Source organism: Phyllobates terribilis, unplaced genomic scaffold, assembly GCF_046119375.1.
Source record: "Phyllobates terribilis strain yellow unplaced genomic scaffold, ASM4611937v1 Scaffold_7__3_contigs__length_470593459, whole genome shotgun sequence".
NCBI lineage: Eukaryota > Metazoa > Chordata > Amphibia > Anura > Dendrobatidae > Phyllobates > Phyllobates terribilis.
In genome coordinates, this window is record NW_027362767.1 from 234,607,258 (window position 1) to 234,626,574 (window position 19,317).

The 19,317-nt window shown below is 42.4% G+C and overlaps 1 protein-coding gene across 3 annotated transcripts in view; it reads right to left on the bottom strand.

Moving 5' to 3' along the window:
* Positions 1-19,317, bottom strand: part of L1CAM (L1 cell adhesion molecule) — a 242,046-nt gene that overhangs the window by 116,109 nt on the left and 106,620 nt on the right. For all 3 annotated transcript variants that reach the window (XM_073639824.1, XM_073639823.1, XM_073639825.1), the window contains exon 2: positions 3,238-3,366. In XM_073639824.1, the coding sequence (XP_073495925.1) occupies positions 3,238-3,322 (85 nt within the window). In that variant the 5' untranslated portion in view covers positions 3,323-3,366. The remainder of the gene's footprint in view (positions 1-3,237; positions 3,367-19,317) is intronic.

Below are 19,317 nucleotides of genomic sequence, written 5' to 3' on the forward strand. Positions count from 1 at the left end.
GTGCTGAGGCAGTGGCTGCCCATGGTGCTTAGGCTGTGGCTGCCCCTGAGGCTGTGGCTGCCCCTGGTGCTGAGGCTGAGGCTGCTCCTGGCCGTGGTGCTGAGGTTCTAGCTGTCCCTGGTGCTGAGGCTGTGGCTGCCAATGGTGCTGAGGCAGTGGCTGCCCATGGTGCTTAGGCTGTGGCTGCCCCTGGTGCTGAGGCTGCGGCTGCCCCTGGTGCTGAGGCTGCGGCTGCCCCTGGTGCTGAGGCTGCGGCTGACCATGGTGCTGAGGCTGTGGCTGCCCCTGATGCTGAGGCTGTGGCTGCCCCTGGTGCTGAGGCTGTGGCTGCCCCTGGTGCTGAGGCTGTGGCTGCCCCTGGTGCTGAGGATGTGGCTGCCCCTGGTGCTGAGGCTGTGGCTGCCCCTGGTGCTGAGCCTGCGGCTGACCATGGTGCTGAGGCTGTAGCTGCCCATGGTGCTGCAGCTGCCCCTGTCCCTGGTGCTGAGGCTGCACCTGAGGATGTGGCTGCCCCTGGTGCTGAGGCTGCCCCTGGTGCTGAGGCTGTGGCTGCCCCTGGTGCTGAGGCTGTGGCTGCCCCTGGTGCTGAGGCTGTGGCTGCCCCTGAGGCTGTGGCTGCCCCTGGTGCTGAGGCTGAGGCTGCTCCTGGCCGTGGTGCTGAGGTTCTAGCTGTCCCTGGTGCTGAGGCTGTGGCTGCCAATGGTGCTGAGGCAGTGGCTGCCCATGGTGCTTAGGCTGTGGCTGCCCCTGAGGCTGTGGCTGCCCCTGGTGCTGAGGCTGAGGCTGCTCCTGGCCGTGGTGCTGAGGTTCTAGCTGTCCCTGGTGCTGAGGCTGTGGCTGCCAATGGTGCTGAGGCAGTGGCTGCCCATGGTGCTTAGGCTGTGGCTGCCCCTGGTGCTGAGGCTGCGGCTGCCCCTGGTGCTGAGGCTGCGGCTGCCCCTGGTGCTGAGGCTGCGGCTGACCATGGTGCTGAGGCTGTGGCTGCCCCTGATGCTGAGGCTGTGGCTGCCCCTGGTGCTGAGGCTGTGGCTGCCCCTGGTGCTGAGGCTGTGGCTGCCCCTGGTGCTGAGGATGTGGCTGCCCCTGGTGCTGAGGCTGTGGCTGCCCCTGGTTCTGAGCCTGCGGCTGACCATGGTGCTGAGGCTGTAGCTGCCCATGTCCCTGGTGCTGAGGCTGCACCTGAGGATGTGGCTGCCCCTGGTGCTGAGGCTGCCCCTGGTGCTGAGGCTGTGGCTGCCCCTGGTGCTGAGGCTGTGGCTGCCCCTGGTGCTGAGGCTGTGGCTGCCCCTGGCCGTGGTGCTGAGGTTCTGGCTGTCCCTGGTGCTGAGGCAGTGGCTGTCAATGGTGCTGAGGCAGTGGTTGCCCCTGGTGCTTAGGCTGAGGCTGCCCCTGGTGCTGAGGCTGAGGCTGCCCCTGGTGCTGAGGCTGTGGCTGCCGCTGGGGCTAAGGCTGTGGCTGTGCTGAGTGCTGGGGCTGTGGCTGCCCCTGGTGCTGAGGCTGAGCCTGCGCTGGGTGCTGGGGCTGTGGCTGCCCCTGGCCGTGGTGCTGAAGTTCTGTCTGTCCCTGGTGCTGAGGCTGTGGCTGTCCCTGGTGCTGAGGCTGCCCCTGGTGCTACGGCTGCCCCTGTCCCTGGTATTGAGGCTGTGGCTGCCCCTGGTGCTGCGGCTGCCCCTGTCCCTGGTGCTTAGGCTGTGAGGCTGTGGCTGCCCCTGGAGCTGAGGTTGCAGCTGCCCCTAGTGCAGAGGCTGAAGCTGTCCCTAGTGCTGAGGCTGAAGCTGTCCCTGGTGCTGAGGCTGTAGCTGTCCCTGGTGCTGAGGCTGTAGCTGTCCCTGGTGCTGAGGCTGTAGCTGCCCCTGGTGCTGAGGCTCTGGCTGCCCTGCCCGTGGTGCTGAGGCTCTGGCTGCCGCTGGTGCTCAGGTTGTGGATGCCCCTGGTGCTGACGCTGTGGATGTCCCTAGTGCTGAGGCTGTGGCTGCTCCTGGTGCTGAGCCTGTGGCTGCCCCTGTCGCTAAGGCTGTGGCTGCGTCGGGTGATGCAGCTGCCCCTGGTGCTGAGGCTGCCCCTGCCCCTGGTGCTGAGGCTCTGACTGTCCCTGGTGCTGAGGTTGTGGCTGTCCCTGTCCCTGGTGCTGAAGCAGTGGCTGCCCCTGCCCCTGGTGCTGAGGCTCTGGCTGTCCCTGGTGCTGAGGTTGTGGCTGTCCCTGTCCCTGGTGCTGAAGCAGTGGCTGCCCCTGGCCCTGGTGCTGAGGCTGTAGCTGCCCATAGTGCTGAGTCTGTGGCTGCCCCTGGTGCTGAGGCTGCCCCTGGCTGTGGTGCTGAGGCTGTAGCTGCCCCTGGTGCTGAGGCTGCGGCTGTCCCTATTGCTGAGGCTGTGGCTGCCCCTGATGCTGCCCTTGGTGCTGAGGCTGTGGCTGTCCCTGGTGCTGAGGCTGTGGCTGCCCGTGGTGCTGAGGCTGTGGCTGCCCGTGGTGCTGAGGCTGTGGCTGCCCGTGGTGCTGAGGCTGTGGCTGCCCGTGGTGCTGAGGCTGTGGCTGCCCGTGGTGCTGAGGCTGTGGCTGCCCGTGGTGCTGAGGCTGTGGCTGGCCCTGGTGCTGAGGCTGTGGCTGGCCCTGGTGCTGAGGCTGTGGCTGGCCCTGGTGCTGAGGCTGTGGCTGGCCCTGGTGCTGAGGCTGTGGCTGGCCCTGGTGCTGAGGCTGTGGCTGGCCCTGGTGCTGAGGCTGCGGCTGGCCCTGGTGCTGAGGCTGCGGCTGGCCCTGGTGCTGAGGCTGCGTCTGTCCCTGGTGCTGAGGCTGCGTCTGTCCCTGGTGCTGAGACTGCGTCTGCCCCTGGTGCTGAGACTGTGGCTGCGTCTGTCCCTGGTGTTGAGGCTGCGTCTGTCCCTGGTGTTGAGGCTGCGTCTGTCCCTGGTGTTGAGGCTGCGTCTGTCCCTGGTGTTGAGGCTGCGTCTGTCCCTGGTGCTGAGGCTGCGTCTGTCCCTGGTGCTGAGGCTGCGTCTGTCCCTGGTGCTGAGGCTGCGTCTGTCCCTGGTGCTGAGGCTGCGTCTGTCCCTGGTGCTGAGGCTGCGTCTGTCCCTGGTGCTGAGGCTGTGGCTGCCCCTGGTGCTGAGGCTGTGGCTGCCCCTGGTGCTGAGGCTGTGGCTGCCCCTGGCCGTGGTGCTGAGGGCACAGGATGGTAATACATGCACGGGGCTGACAGGATGGGGCGGTGTCAGGTAGGTATCGGGGCGGTGGGTACTCACAGTCTTTTGGTAAGTCCAGCGCTCGGCTGCGGCTGCAGAGCAGGGTCACCAGGAGAGTCCCCAGGACACGGGCTGCGGGGGACATGACGGAGGTCCTCGTCCCGGGTGATTGATGTATACCGGCTCCACCTGTCAGGAAGAGAGAGGAGGTGAGTGACAGAATCACGGTGGATACAGCAGCCTCTCCGCACAGCGCAGATCAGGGAGGCTGAGGAAGAGGAGGAGGCAGGAGAGGCAGCGGGATTAACGCCTTCATAGCTTTCAGAGCAATGGAAATGGTAGTAGTCATTCTCCAGAGATGATGGGAGTCCCTGCTGTCTGCAGCACTGGCAGAACACTGTATATATGATATAACACAATGTAACACACGAGATAGATACATCACCTCCATGTGATTCTGGTGTATCGCAGCTCCGAGCTCATGCACATTATTATTATCATGATTACATATATTTATTACTATTACATTTATTATTATATTTATTTACAACACTATATATATATATATATATATATATATATATATATATACCTTGCATATCTGTCTATAGTGTCCCCACCAATCAGTACTGACCACCAGGGATTCTGTGCTGCCTATAGTTATGCACCATGTTCCCTATAGGGAGAATGCAGCACGATATACAAGTTCTTCTCACTAAATTAGAATATCATCAAAAAGTTAATTTATTTAGTTCTTCAATACAAAAAGTGAAACTCCTATGTTATATAGAGTCATTACAAACAGAGTGATCTATTTCAAGTGTTTATTTCAGTTAATGTTGATGATTATGGCTTACAGCCAATGAAAACACAAAAGTCATTATCTCAATAAATTAGAATAATTAACAAAAAAACATCTGCAAAGGCTTCCTAAGCGTTTAAAAAGGTCCCTTAGTCTGTTTCAGTAGGCTCCACAATCATGGGGAAGACTGCTGACTTGACAGATGTCCAGAAGGCAGTTATTGACACACTCCACAAGGTCCCAGAGTCTGGAGGAAGAGTGGAGAGGCCACAATCCAAGCTGCTGGAGGTCTAGTGTGAAGTCTCCACAATCAGTGATGGTTTGGGGAGTCATGTCATCTGCTGGTGTAGGTCCACTGTGTTTTATCAAGACCAAAGTCAGCGCAGCCGTCTACCAGGACATTTTACAGCCCTTCATGCTTCCCTCTGCCGACAAGCTTTTTGGAGATGGAAATGTCATTCTCCAGCAGGACTTGGCCCCTGTCCACACTGCCAAAAGTACCAATACCTGGTTTACACACAACAGTATCACTGTGCTTGATTGGCAGCAAACTCGCCTGACCTTAACCCCATAGAGAATCTATTATAGAGAATCTATGGGGTATTGTCAAGAGGAAGATGAGAGACCCCAGACCCAACAATGCAGACGAGCTGAAGGCTGCTATCAAAGCCACCTGGGCTTCCATAACACCTCAGCAGTGCCACAGGCTGATCGCCTCCATGCCACATTGCCGCATTGATGCAGTAATTGATGCACAAGGAGCCCGACCAAGTATTGAGGGCATTTACTGAACATACATTTCAGTAGGACAACATTTCGGATTTTAAAAACATTTTTTCAAGCTGTTGTTATAAAGTATTCTAATTTACTGAGATAATGACTTTTGTGTTTTCATTGGCTGTAAGCCATAATCATCAACATTAACAGAAATAAACACTTGAAATAGATCACTCTGTGTGTAATGACTCTATATAATATAGGAGTTTCACTTTTTGTATTAAAGAACTGAAATAAATTAACTTTTTGATGATATTCTAATTTTGTGAGAAGCACCAGTATATACAATCATGGCCGAAAGTGTTGGCACTCTTGAAATTGTTCTAGAAAATGAAGTAGTTCTCTCAGAAAATTATTGCAATTACACAAAAAAAAGAGAAAAAAGGCAAATTGGACATAATTTCACACAAAACCCCAAAATTGGGTTGAACAAAATTGTTGGCACCTTTCTAAAACTGTGGGTAAACAACTTTATTTCCAGCATGTGATGCTCGTTCAAACTCACCTGTGGCGAGTAACAGGTGTGAGCAATATGAAAATTACACTTGATGAGACCTTTTTGGTAAATCACATCATCCTACTGTTTACCTAACGGAATGAGGCCTACAAAGAAAAGAACACAGTACCTACAGTCAAACACGGTGGAGGTTCAAAGATATTTTGGGGTTGTCTTGCTGCCTCTGGCACTGGCTGCCTTGACTGTGCGCAAAGCATCATAAAATCTGAAGATTACCAAAGTATTTTGGGTCGCTATGTAGTGCCCCGTGTCAGAAAGCTGGGTTTGCATCCTAGGATATGGTTCTTCCAGCAGGACAATGACCCCAAACATACTTCAAGAAGCCCCCAGAAATGGATGGAAACAAAGCGCTGGAGAGTTCTGAAGTGGCAGCAATGAGTCCAGATCTAAATCCCATTGATCTGTGGAGAGATCTTACAATTGCTGTTGGGAGAAGACGCCTTCACATATGAGAGACCAGGAGCAGATTGCAAAAGAAGAGTCCAAGATCCCAGCTGAGAGGTGTAAGAAGCTGATGGTTGTAGGAAGCGATTGCAGTTATTGATTCCAATGGGTGTGTAACCAAATATTAAGTTGAGGGTGTCAACAATTTTGTCCAGCCCAGTTTTAGGGTTTTGGGTGAAATTATGTCTTTTTTCACAGATTTTTGGGTTGTTCCAATACACAAAGGAAATAAACATACAGTATGTATAAGAAAGCAAGTGGAATTGCAATAATTTTCTGGGAGAAATACTTCATTTTCTGGAACAATTCAATGGTGCCAACACTTTCGGCCATGACTGTATATATACTGTATGCCTGTATGTATATGTGTGTGTGTATATATACTGTATATCTATAGATATATATATATATATATACACATATGGTATGTAGTGTGGAGGCGGAGGTGAGTCCCAGCACTCCCTGTCTGCATATGTCCCACTCTGTCTGCTACATACAAGAATGAAAGAAAACAGGTCTCTTTAATTATAGAACATTAAACCCCTGGGCTTCTCCTGAGACCTCCATGTCTGGCAGATAGAGCCAGTCTCTCCGGGAGATGAGGCAAGATGGGTAAATGACTAAGAGCCCAGGGTGCCAGCTGAGACCATGCACTCACCCAGGCACCACATGCCTCCAGAAAATCTTACTATTGTTCTTTCCAATCTGTAAAAGTGTAGCCAGTGTGTAACTGGTGTATATACACCGACATGTGAGGTTTATTGATTTAGATACAGATCTGCAATAAATCATTGTAAGAATCTTATGGGAATGTAGGTGTAATACCAGGGGCGGACACAGACAGAAGGGGGCACCAGTGCAAAATCAGTATATGGACCCTTTGCAGTCCAGCAAGTCATCATTATGTACAAGTCCGCCTACTTTGGTAGGTCCCTGGTTAGCCCAATGATATTTCCGCCCCATGTAACATATGGTAAGGATCAATAAACCTCCTGCAGAGCAGATGTGCTTCATAATAAGAATCCAATCACCAATATTACAGCCCCTAGACTCCAATACAGACGGTGTGCTGACTGTTTGCTCTAGGACCACCCATGCCAGTATGACAGTCTGCTGGGATATGGCCCCCTGGTTATTCCTCCGCCCATAGCTGTAGCTAGGCTTTCCTTTACCCTCGGCTGCCCTAACTCTGTATCTAAATACCCTGAGGGAGGCAGAGGGGTTTGCTGGCACCACCTGGCACTTTGGGCAAGAAATGTTCTGAAAGGCAATGTAGAAATCAGACCGGGGGCTCAATAGTCATGTTCCTGCCCCCCTTCCCGAAAACTGATGCCCTTCACTTCAAGTTTTAGTAACCATTTTAATTTATTTTAATAATAGTTCAAACTAATGGTAAAACTATCAAGCTGTATGTTTTGGTATGTTCTAGTTATGGGTTGTTAAGTTGGTTACATAGGGTGCAATTATGGTTACAAACGGTGATATAATGGTTATATAGGGTAATATAATGGTTATGTAGGGTGATATAATGGTTATATAAGGTGATATAATGGTTATGTAGGGTGATACAATGGTTATATAATGGTTATATAGGGTGATATAATGGTTATATAGGGTGATATAATGGTTATGTAGGGTGATATAATGGTTATATAGGGTGATATAATGGTTATGTAGGGTGATATAATGGTTATATAGGGTGATATAATGGTTATATAGGGTGATATAATGGTTATGTAGGGTGATATAATGGTTATGTAGGGTGATATAATGGTTATATAATGTGATATAATGGTTATATAGGGTGATATAATGGTTATGTAGGGTGATATAATGGTTATATAGGGTGATATAATGATTATGTAGGGTGATATAATGGTTATGTAGGGTGATATAATGGTTATATAATGGTTATATAGGGTGATATAATGGTTATATAGGGTGATATAATGGTTATGTAGGGTGATATAATGGTTATATAGGGTGATATAATGGTTATGTAGGGTGATATAATGATTATGTAGGGTGATATAATTGTTATATAGGGTGATATAATGGTTATACAGGGTGATATAATGGTTATATAATGGTTATATAGGGTGATATAATGGTTATGTAGGGTGATATAATGGTTATATAGGGTGATATAATGGTTATGTAGGGTGATATAATGGTTATATAGGGTGATATAATGGTTATGTAGGGTGATATAATGGTTATATAAGGTGATATAATGGTTATGTAGGGTGATACAATGGTTATATAATGGTTATATAGGGTGATATAATGGTTATGTAGGGTGATATAATGGTTATGTAGGGTGATATAATGGTTATGTAGGGTGATATAATGGTTATATAGGGTGATATAATGGTTATGTAGGGTGATATAATGGTTATGTAGGGTGATATAATGGTTATGTAGGGTGATATAATGGTTATATAGGGTGATATAATGGTTATGTAGGGTGATATAATGGTTATATAATGTGATATAATGGTTATATAATGTGATATAATGGTTATATAATGTGATATAATGGTTATATAGGGTGGTATAGGATAAGATTAAAGCACATTAGTTGCCCAGGTAATTAATCAAATAGGATCCGAGGGTCTAGAGAGGGTCTGTACATTAAGGGGTAAAGCATTAGACAAGCCGAGCACCTTATATTACATTACTTGGGGGGCACAAGTCATGCAACTAGTCCAAGGTAAAAAGTCCAAGTACAGTATCTATAGACAGAAGGTATCTATAAACATTAAATTGTAACTTTTTATTTTTTATTATTAGTAAAATGTATGCAAAGTTATTTCTAATGAAAAATATTATATATCATAATATAATAATTATTAATTATTATTTATATAGTTTTTTTGTTATTTTCATGTGCTTATTTTCAATTTCCATGTTATTATTATAAATAATAATGTTTAATAATTTATATTACATATTTATATATTTTTTCCATTTTCTTGTGATTACTTTTTAGCTCCATATTATTATTATTATTATTATTATAAAAAAAAATCCAATTATAATATTATATATTTATAATTTATCATTATTATTTATAATGATTTTTGTATATGATTACTTTTTATTTCCACATTTATTGTTATTATTATACACCGGCAGCACGGTGGCTCAGTGGTTAGCACTGCAGCTTTCCAGCGCTGGGGTCCTGGGTTCCAATCCCACCAAGGACAACATCTGCAAGGAGTTTGTATGTTCTCCCCATGTTCGCGTGGGTTTCCTCCAGGTTCTCTGGTTTCCCCCCACACTCCAAAGACAGATAGGGAATCTAGATTGTGAGCCCCAATGGGGACAGTGCCCATAATGTCTGTAAAGCGCTGCAGAATATGTTGGTGCTATATAAATAAAAAGATTATTATTTATAATATTATGTATTAGTGGAGTATTTCCTGTGATTATTTTGTAGTTAATTATTATTCTAAATATATTTTTCTTTTTTCTTTATTATTACATTTATAATTTCTGGCCTGAATTTCCTTATATCGTGGCTCACAGACAGACCGTATTGATCTCTCCAGCTTCCGCCGTCCTCCCCCATAGACGCAGCTGGTAACACAAGCTATACGCTTCATGCTGGTTCTAAGTGGAGACACTTTCTTCTGTCACCTTAACATCTGATTTCAGCTGTGGGGGTGGGAGGAGGGGAAAGCAACAAAAAGAAGCCTGTACACATAACCACAAGTGGCTGATGACTGCATTTTCCTTTTTATTATAATATTGTATAAGATTCTGATTGTTATTTTTGTTTTATGAGATTATCGCCTCTTTCTGTTGTGGCTTCGCCTTTCTTTTTTTTTTAGAACACCAAATATCAGACATCTGTTGTTTAACATAAAAAGTGTCCGTTTTTCCCCTAGATGTCAATTTTTCCCCCTATATGTCAGTTTTTTCCCCCTATATGTCAGTTTTTTCCCCCTAGATGTCAATTTTTTCCCCCTAGATGTCAATTTTTCCCCTATATGTCAGTTTTCCCCCTAGATGTCAATTTTTTCCCCCTAGATGTCAGTTTTCCCCCTAGATGTCAATTTTTCCCCTATATGTCAGTTTTTCCCCCTATATGTCAGTTTTTTCCCCCTAGATGTCAGTTTTTGTGACATACTACCAGTGCACTGCTTTGTTCTCCTTTTCATAGACCCACAGGTGCTTAGATTTAGGAAAGCTCGTTTTTGCTACACACAAGTACATGTAATACCACATTTATCCTGTAGTAGGTGCCACATTAGGTCATTTTCATTTGAAAATGGGGTCACCCTTAAAGGGAATCTATCAGCAGGTTTTTGCTATGTAATATGAGAGCAGCATGATGTAGAGGCTGAGAGCCTGATTCCAGTGATGTGTCACTTACTGGGCTGCTTGGTGCAGTTTTGATAGAATCCCTGTTTTCTCTGCTGTAGATGTAGCAGAATGCTGAGCTGTGTATAACCCCACCCTCATCCCTGATTGGCAGCGTTTTGTTTACACTGTACGTACCCTTCCAATCAGTGCTGGGGGTGGAGTTACATATTAGCTGGACTGTCTTGCACATGAGACCTAGTCCTGCAGTGGTAATTTCCTACTGATGTTTGCCGGGGTCTTAGCAGACAATCCCTTTAACTACTAAAAAAAGAAAAAAAGCTTCCTAAAAGTAAGGACTAAAGAGAACTCTAAACTTTGACTAAACAATTAAACAAAGTTGCCAAAGTAGCAAAACTATTCAAAGTAACAGACACACAAGGTGGTACAGTGGAGCAAATCCTCAGCAGGACGCGGCAGCGATCAGCGGCTTAGGACAGACCGTGAAAATATTCCCATGAAATTGGAGACCCGTCTGATGCAGGATCTGGGCAGCTGCTTTGTAAAATCTTTGCTTTACCACCATATGTTCACTGCAGCCACTGCTGAAAATTTAATGAGGTCCTGGACTGATTATTGCTAATGGCTTTCAAATTGTTTTTTTTGTTTTTTTCCTTCGGTTTGGCAAATACGAAAATTTCTCAAAAAGTAGGACAATAGAAAAAAAAAAAGCTTTGAGGAAGACTGGCGACAATCCTGTTTATTTCCTATCAGTATATAAACTTTTTTTCATCCCGATTCCATTTGTTTCATTTAAAAGGAATGTCCTCCTCGAAACGCCATTGTGGTTATACAGTATGTTTAGAATTTTGTGTTGATTAACTTCGTAATATATCAGCACATGAGGTATAAAAATCTCCAATTGCAATAAACAAAACATCCAAGTCTACAAAATTGTGTTAAACAATGAAATTCCAAATTCTGTATCCACCACTAGAGGGAGCTACTGATTTAATATTGAGTTCAATGGGAGAAACCTCCTAAGCTCCCCCCTAGTGGTGATTGTAGCAAATAGAATTTTATCATTTAACCTTCAGTTAGTTTCGCCAAAATACTTACACTATTAGTCGCCTGCACCTCGCTGTGGCAAGTGTAGTCGACGCCGCGTCTCGCAATACACCGAGGAGGGAGTGGTGCCCGAGATAGGTTATCTACCTTCTATACATGCGGAAATATGATGAAAACAAACTCGCTTGGGGTCCAATGGACTCCATACAACTAATTAAAGGTTAACTTTGTGGCTTTATGGTTAATCTGGAGGTCATTATAAAATAAAAAATAAAAAAGATTCAAGCACCCAAAATACATTATAATTCCAATCAGCATCGAGTTTTTAAAGCTGTTTGGTTAAAGTAATAAGAAGATTGATTAACTCTCCTATTTCCAGTGAAAATAAGAATGGGAAATTCAAAGGAAATTCATTTATTTTTGTATAGAAGCATAAACAATAGATAGATAGATAGATAGATAGATAGATAGATAGATAATAGATGATAGATAGATAGATAATAGATGATAGATAGATAGAAGAAAGAAAAAAGAAAGCGAAAGGAAGAAAAAGAGGGAGAGATTAAGAAAAAGAAAGAGAAAGGTAGGAAAAAAAGGGAGAAAAAGACAAGGTAAAAAAAGGAGGAAGGTGGAGGGAAGAAAAGATGGAAGAAAGAGAGAAAGAGAATGAAATAAAAAAGGGGAAAAAAGTTAGGAAGAAAAAAAGAAATAAATAAAAAAGAAACAAAGAAGGAAAACAGAAAGGAAGATATTAGATAGATAGATTGATAGATAGGAAGGAAGGAAGAAAAAGAGAGAAAGAAAGACTAAAAAAAGGGGGAACAAAAGACAGAAAAAAGAAAAACAGAAATAAGGAAAGAAGGAAAGAAAACAAACACTGTTAGATATCGATAAATAGATAGATAATAGATAGTTAGATCGATAGATAGGTCGAATAGATAATAGATAGATGATAGATGATAGATAATAGATAGATAGCTGAAAATTGTAAGACAGCTGAAAAACAAACAAAAAAAAGGAGTGACAGCTGATGAGCACGGTAGATAAAAATACTTTTACAACTTAATAACAAACAAACAGAGCCAAATTTGTTATTGAGTTGTAAAAGTATTTTTTTCTATTAAATTATTTCTGTGCTTAATTGGCAATCACTCCAGTATATGATTTAACTTCCATTGCATTGCAATGTGCAATTAGGGGAGGCGGACCTGGAAGAATAGGGGATAGGAATCTTTCTCCCCCCTACAAAGAAAGTGGAGCTTCAATCCTTCAACTCCCCAACTCCCTCTGTGGTCCTACTGTGTTCATCGGCTGGTGCTCCATTTTTTGTTTGTTTTTTCAGCTGTCTTACAATACGGCACCTGTTTAGGATGCCCGGACCTGGTAGCACCAGGCTGATTGAGCTGTAATAAAGTTGTCCAAATTCAAGATATCTATTTAGTGTAGGTGTTTTGTTGGTTTTTCTTCCCCTCCTCCCTCCTCAGAAGCACTTCTTTCAGACTTTTTTCTTGCTTTTTGTTAGATAATATATAGATAGATAGGTAGATTAATAGATAGTACAATATCCAGCTGTCACGCAAGGTGTGGGAAAGACTTAGTGTAACACAAAGGGAAGAGGGAAAGAGAGCCCAGGCTCTAGGGAATGGGAGTGAAGTGGAGACCTCCTAGGTAGATCTAGCATCACCCTGTCTCCCCTAACATCCCTGTATTGGCTCTTCACCAATCGCCGCACGCGTACCTCACCCTGTCTTTCCCTGGCGATTGGCGCAGGCTAGGGAAGGAAGGAGATGAGCACTAGTCGATCTCCACCAAACACTATAGACAACAAGGAAGGACAAACAGGGGGAAATAGCTTAGCTTTAGACAACTCCAGACAAATGCGCACGCGTCCTCAAGCTCCAGAGAGGAGGAAGTACTGCCCTTGCTAAAGCCTTCACAGGTAGTAATGAATATCACCGGCACCTCCCTCTAGAACACATCAGGTATTTATACACCCAGGCCAGAGAGCTAATTAGCCAGAGGGAGGTAGCCGCTGGGTCCTAGAGACAGCCAGCTTCTAAGAAGATGTCTGTAATGCCAAACGTAGAGATCTCCTGCAACCAACTGCTGGGCGACTGTCACTTCTGACACACCCGTGACACCAGCATTGCTCTGTACTGGAGTAATACATGAGGCTCTTTCTCAGCATTGATGTGTTTGGAGCTTTCTGACCCAGCAGAACAGAGCAGCACCTCATTTGTTTCATGGTTGGTTGGGCGCAGTTCACATTATGCCTGTGATGTGAGGTTGCAGTTATGTCACTGGGAACCTCAGCCCATAAATGTTACTGGCAGGAAATGGATTACTTGTAAATACCAGGGGAGGGTAAACTCTTAACCATCTTTCTAGATGCTGTTTGCGACTCCTTCTAAGTTAAATAATTGAATAAATGGCCAGAAATAGCGATGAGCCAGAGACAGGAGAAACAGGGGCCCCGCGGACATCTGCTGGTCTGAATAATTCAGCAGGGGGGTCTTGAGTAAAGTTCGCCCCTCTCTCCCATTATTCTCTTCCTTCCTCTATTGTGACTTTTTTTTTCTTTTTTCTTTTTTTTTCCTATTTTAAGTATCTGACAGATGAGGTTTATTGGTGGTCACCTGCTTGTTCCCTATGTGGACCACGTGATCAGTGTGTGCCATGTGCACCCAGAGACCCCACTGTCGTGGTATTCATGATTGCGCCCCTATAGATTATAAGAAAAGGGGATGAATACTTTTCCGATGACAGATATCCAATAGTTTGATATAAAAAAAATTCAAAACAAGAGCTGGAGACTTTCACATTTTTGTGTTTTTGAATGCAACAATTGTTCACTGTTATCAGCCATGTAAAAAAAATAAAAGTTTACAAAAATGTAAAACCCTCCCCCCACCCCCCAGGATCATAACTCTTTTTGACATTTGTCCAATTCTGACCCTACAGAAACATTTACATTTATATGCCTGAATAGTAAGTGCTTAATAGCGTTTTTTTAAGTTATTCCTTAAAAAGTTTTTAAAACCACAAGTAATATTAGTAGAAAAGTGTTACTGAAAGTCTCCCACACCGGAGGACCCGACATGTCCGTTCATTATACAATAGGATATTGATTTTAAATAGGAATATGTAATGCTCAATTTCTCCTGTGGAGGGCGCTGCAGAGAAATCAAACACTTAAAGAGTAACCATCATTTTAATTTTTATTTCATAAATCAATAATACGTGTGAAAATAAGAAATTTTGTGATATATCTTATCAGAGAAATTATAGTAATAAACCATGTAGATAGTATAACATCTGCACACAGCATAGACTCTGCAGGCGGCGGAGGCCGAGACATCTGCGAGTTCTCCCCGAAGTCTCCTGTCATTGGCATAAGGCGCTGATGAGTAATGGAGACGGGGCCAGGGATTGGGGAGAGCAATTTACTAATCAAATTCTATGACGTAACCATCGTCACCAGGATTGTGAAGCTTTTAATAGTAATAATGCGACCTGTCAGCAGGTCAGGGAGCGCAGCTCTGGAGTCACCGCGCTCCGCACTAGCTGTCACCTGTACACTTAATAAGATCCCCCTCTGTACTAACAACCCCTATACATGCAAAACGATGAGTGATGCCCTCGTCTAGTTTTTCTATAATATTTAAAACATTTTTTATAATAATAATAAAATATATAACTAGAGAAAATTTATTTTGGAATAATAATAATAATATGTAATTAGATATAAATAATAATAATATCAATATACAATTAGATATAAATAATAATAATAATAATATATATAATTAGATATAAATAATTTTGGAATAATAATATATAATTAGATAATAATAATAATATACACTTAGATATAAATAATAATAATAAAATATATAATTAGATGCAAATAATAATAATATACCATTAGATATAAATGATAATAATAATACTAAAATATATAATTAGATATAAATAATAATATACAATTAGATATACATAATAATAATAATATACAATTCGATATAAATAATAATAATACTACAAAAATATATAATTAGATATAAATAACTTGAAATAATAATAATAACAATAATAATAATACACAACTAAATATAAATAATAATACTAAAATATATAATTAGATATAAATAATAATATACAATTAGATATAAATAATAATAATAATAACATACAATTAGATATAAATATTAATAATAATAATAATAAAATATATAATTAGATATAAATAATTTTGGAATAATGATCATAGTAACAATAATAATAATATATAATTAGATATAAATAGTAATAATAATATACAATTAGATATAAATAATAATAATAAAATATATAATTAGATAAAAATAATTTTGGAATAATAATAATACATTTTCTAATAATTATAAAACTTTTTTTTTCTTTTTGCATTTAATAAAAATGGATTCCACAGACCAAAAATGGATAAAGATCGGCTAAAAAAAACCCTGATCAAAACCAATCTATTTTTTTCTAAAAAAAAATCCCCCCAAAAATGGATGGATGAATGAATATAAATTAATAAATAAAAATGTTATTTCTCTCCATAAATAAATAAAAAAAGAAACGAAAAAAGGACATTTGACCGTTTTGCTTATTCAGTTGTGTGTGAGTTTTTTGGCCTCCACAGCTGCGAGATAACAGCGACTGATTGCAGCTGTCTGCGCCTATACGGGGTCACATCGCTTTTTACCTACACTCAAAAGGTATATAATCTGGTTCACACAGGGCAGTTTGGTCCAGTTTTTAGGAGTTTTTTTTTTTAATTAATGCAATCTACTATAAACGTATATTTTGACTCCATTGCTAGTTTGGTCTTAAAAAAAAAAGTATCAAACTTTGCAGAATGTAAAAGACCAAATACATATTTCACTCTGCTACCTGCTGCATTGTAAGTTTTACATTCAGGCAAGTTCTCTTACTGAACATGAATCAGGAAGATCAGGATGAAATGCCAATGACATCTACCTGAATATCCTGAAGGGGGCGCTGCATGACCTCCATCTTTGATGTTCTTTAAAGGGGTTGTCTGGAAGTTTAAGAAATGTGGCAAGGAGCAGAACGGCCAGTGACCCCTGAGGCCAGAGAGTGTCTGCTGCGGTCACGTAAATGATGGACATGACGTCTTTCCTGATGGCGAAGGATCAGGATTAGCAGCAGGTCAGTAATGGTGATTTTTGTATTTTATAGCATTTCTTCCTCTTTTGCTACTTACTTAAAATCCTGGATAAGCCCTTGAAATGTGTGTATCAAGCTCTGTCTGTTCAGCACCTGCACTTCACATAACTCCATGTATCAATATTACCAAGTGTCTCTTTAACAGCTCAGTTTTTCTAAAAACGCAGCATGTTCTGGTTATGGCATTTTATTTCGCATCGTGCAAAATAAAAAAAAAACACCAAAAATACTGATAAAAAATACTATAAAATGTTTGCAATTCATGGCACTTGTTATAAGCAGACATAAAACCGTGTTTAAAGTAAGGCTATGTTCACACGTTGTTATTTTGCTGCAATTTTTCTGCAGACAAAACCGGCTCTGTTGACAGTAAAAAGCAGGTCTTGCTGCTTTTTTTCGGATCCAGAAGTTCAGCTTTGCTTCCACCACAAAAGCATGAACACAAGTCACCAACGCAAGACATATGTTCATGAAAAAATAAACAATTACAAATGTAACAGCGGGGGGAGGTGAATTGGTTGGGAATAGTTTACCTAAGACATTGACAGAGCATTGAGTTTGTAGGACACTGTTTACTTTAACACTTTTTAGAGAAGAGGGTTGTGGTGCACACTGCTGGTCAGGCGAGGTGCTGGTGAAATGGAATGTATCCGCGTGAATCAACTGAAAGTAATTCACCGCACTCTCTTATTTCAAATTCAAATAGTTTTATTTCATTAATAGTGAGTAAGACATTGTGCACTGTGCACAAATTCTTACTCACTATTGGTGAAATAAAACCATTTGAATTTGAAATAAGAGAGTGCGGTGAATTACTTTCAGTACTTTCACACTTTGGTCAGCCCTTAAGTTGATCAGGTATTGTTCAATCTCACAACTTAGCCTGCCAAAGTTTACTCTGTAGGCATCACTAATTTAACCACTTCGCGCCAGAGCCTGTTTTTGCCTTCGTGACCGGGCCAATTTTTTCAATTCTGACCACTGTCATTTTATGAGGTAATTACTCTGGAACGCTTCAACGGATCCCCCTAATTCTGAGACTGTTTTTTCGTGACATATTGTACTTCATGATAGTGGTAAAATTTCTTCGATATCACTTGCGTTTATTTGTGAAAAAATCGGAAATTTGGTGAAAATTTTGCAATTTTCAAGCTTTGAATTTTCATGCCCTTAAATCAGAGAGATATGTCACACAAAATAGTTAATAAATAACATTTCCCACATGTCTACTTCACATCAGCACAATTTTTGAACCAAAATTTTTTTTGTTAGGAAGCTATAAGGGTTAAAAGTTGACCAGCGATTTCTCATTTTTACAACAAAATTTACAAAAACATTTTTTTTTAGGGACCACATCTTATTTGAAGTCACTTTGACGGGCCTTTATGAAAGAAAATACCCAAAAGTGATACCATTCTAAAAACTGCACCCCTCAAGGTGCTCAAAACCACATTCAAGAAGTTTATTAACCCTTCAGGTGCTTCACAGGAATTTTTGGAATGTGGAAGAAAACAATGAACATTTAACTTTTTTTCACAAAACTGCTACTTTAACCTCAAATTTTTAATTTTCACAAGGGCAGCCAGAAAAAATGGACCCCAAAATGTGTTGTGCAATTTCTCCTGAGCATGCTGATACCCCATATGTGGTGCAAAGCCACTGTTTGGGTGCACGGCATGGCTCGGAAGGTAAGGAGCGCCATTTGACTTTTGGAATGGAAATTTGTCTGGGATCGATAGCGGACGCCATGTTGCATTTGGAGAGCCCCTGAGGTGCCTAAACAGAGGAAACCCACAACAAGTGACCGAATTTTACAATCTACTCCTCTGTATAAATTAATCTAGTGGTGGGAAAATAAGTAGATAGGTAAATGGTCACTAAACCCATAGATGAATTCCCATAGAGGTGTCATTTCCAAAATGGGGTCACTTCAGGGGGGATTCTGCTGTTCTGGCACTTTTCAGAGGCGATAAGTACCAGAATTAAAGAATCCCCCCTGAAGTGACCCCATTTTGGAAATGACACCTCTATGGGAATTCATCTATGGGTTTAGTGACCATTTTAACTCAATGGATGATTTCCAGAAACAAGCACGCAATGGAAGGTTTAGATTCTGGAGAACCCCCCCTGGAAATTAAGTGAGCTCTACTCGAATGTGTCATTCACTAAATGAACCAAATGTTTGAATGACAAATTGGGATACATTTTTACAGTTTAAAAACGTGGTTCTGTGTGGTAGATTTTAAAGCAGTCAGTGATGCATAAGGCTGGCAATGATGGGCATTGTGGGCAATAGTAGCGGGTATCACGCCTCATTCCTCTCTTAGTACATACACGATATCTTTTCTGGGGGTTCCTTCTTGTTTCCGTTGCTGGAATAAGTGCAATAAAATGTCGCTCAGTGAGTCTTTTCACATCCTCAGATTCTAATGGATGAGCGGGGCTAACACTTTGAAAGACAAGATTTTCAATTACCTTTTCTTGATAATCAAGAAAAGGATCTGAATTTCCTGCTTTTTTGTACAACACAAAAGAATTGTATGTGGCCACCTGAAACAAATAAATAACCAACTTTTTATACCAGGTATAGGACTTTCTTGATACCTGGTATGGCTGTAGAACCTGGTCTGCAAGGTCCACACCCCCCATGTGTTTGTTGTAGTCAATGACTGACACAGGTTTTTGCTTCGGAGTGGTGGATCCTAGTTCTACAGTGGCCCTTGTGGCATCTGTGTGGATCGAGCTGAGGACAAAAATATCCCTCTTATCCCTATACTTCAGGGCAAGCAGCTCTCCGTTGCGTACAGCCCCTGACTGCCCCTTTTGAAACTTTTGGTTGACCAATGGTTGTGGAAACCCCTGACGGTTTTTACGGATGGTCCCACAAGCCCCGATGTTGTGTTCAACCAGACTTTTAAATAGGGGTATGCTGGTGTAATAATTGTCCACATATAGATTGTAGCCGTTTTGAAAAAATGGACTTATCAGCTCCCAAACAATTTTTGCAGAT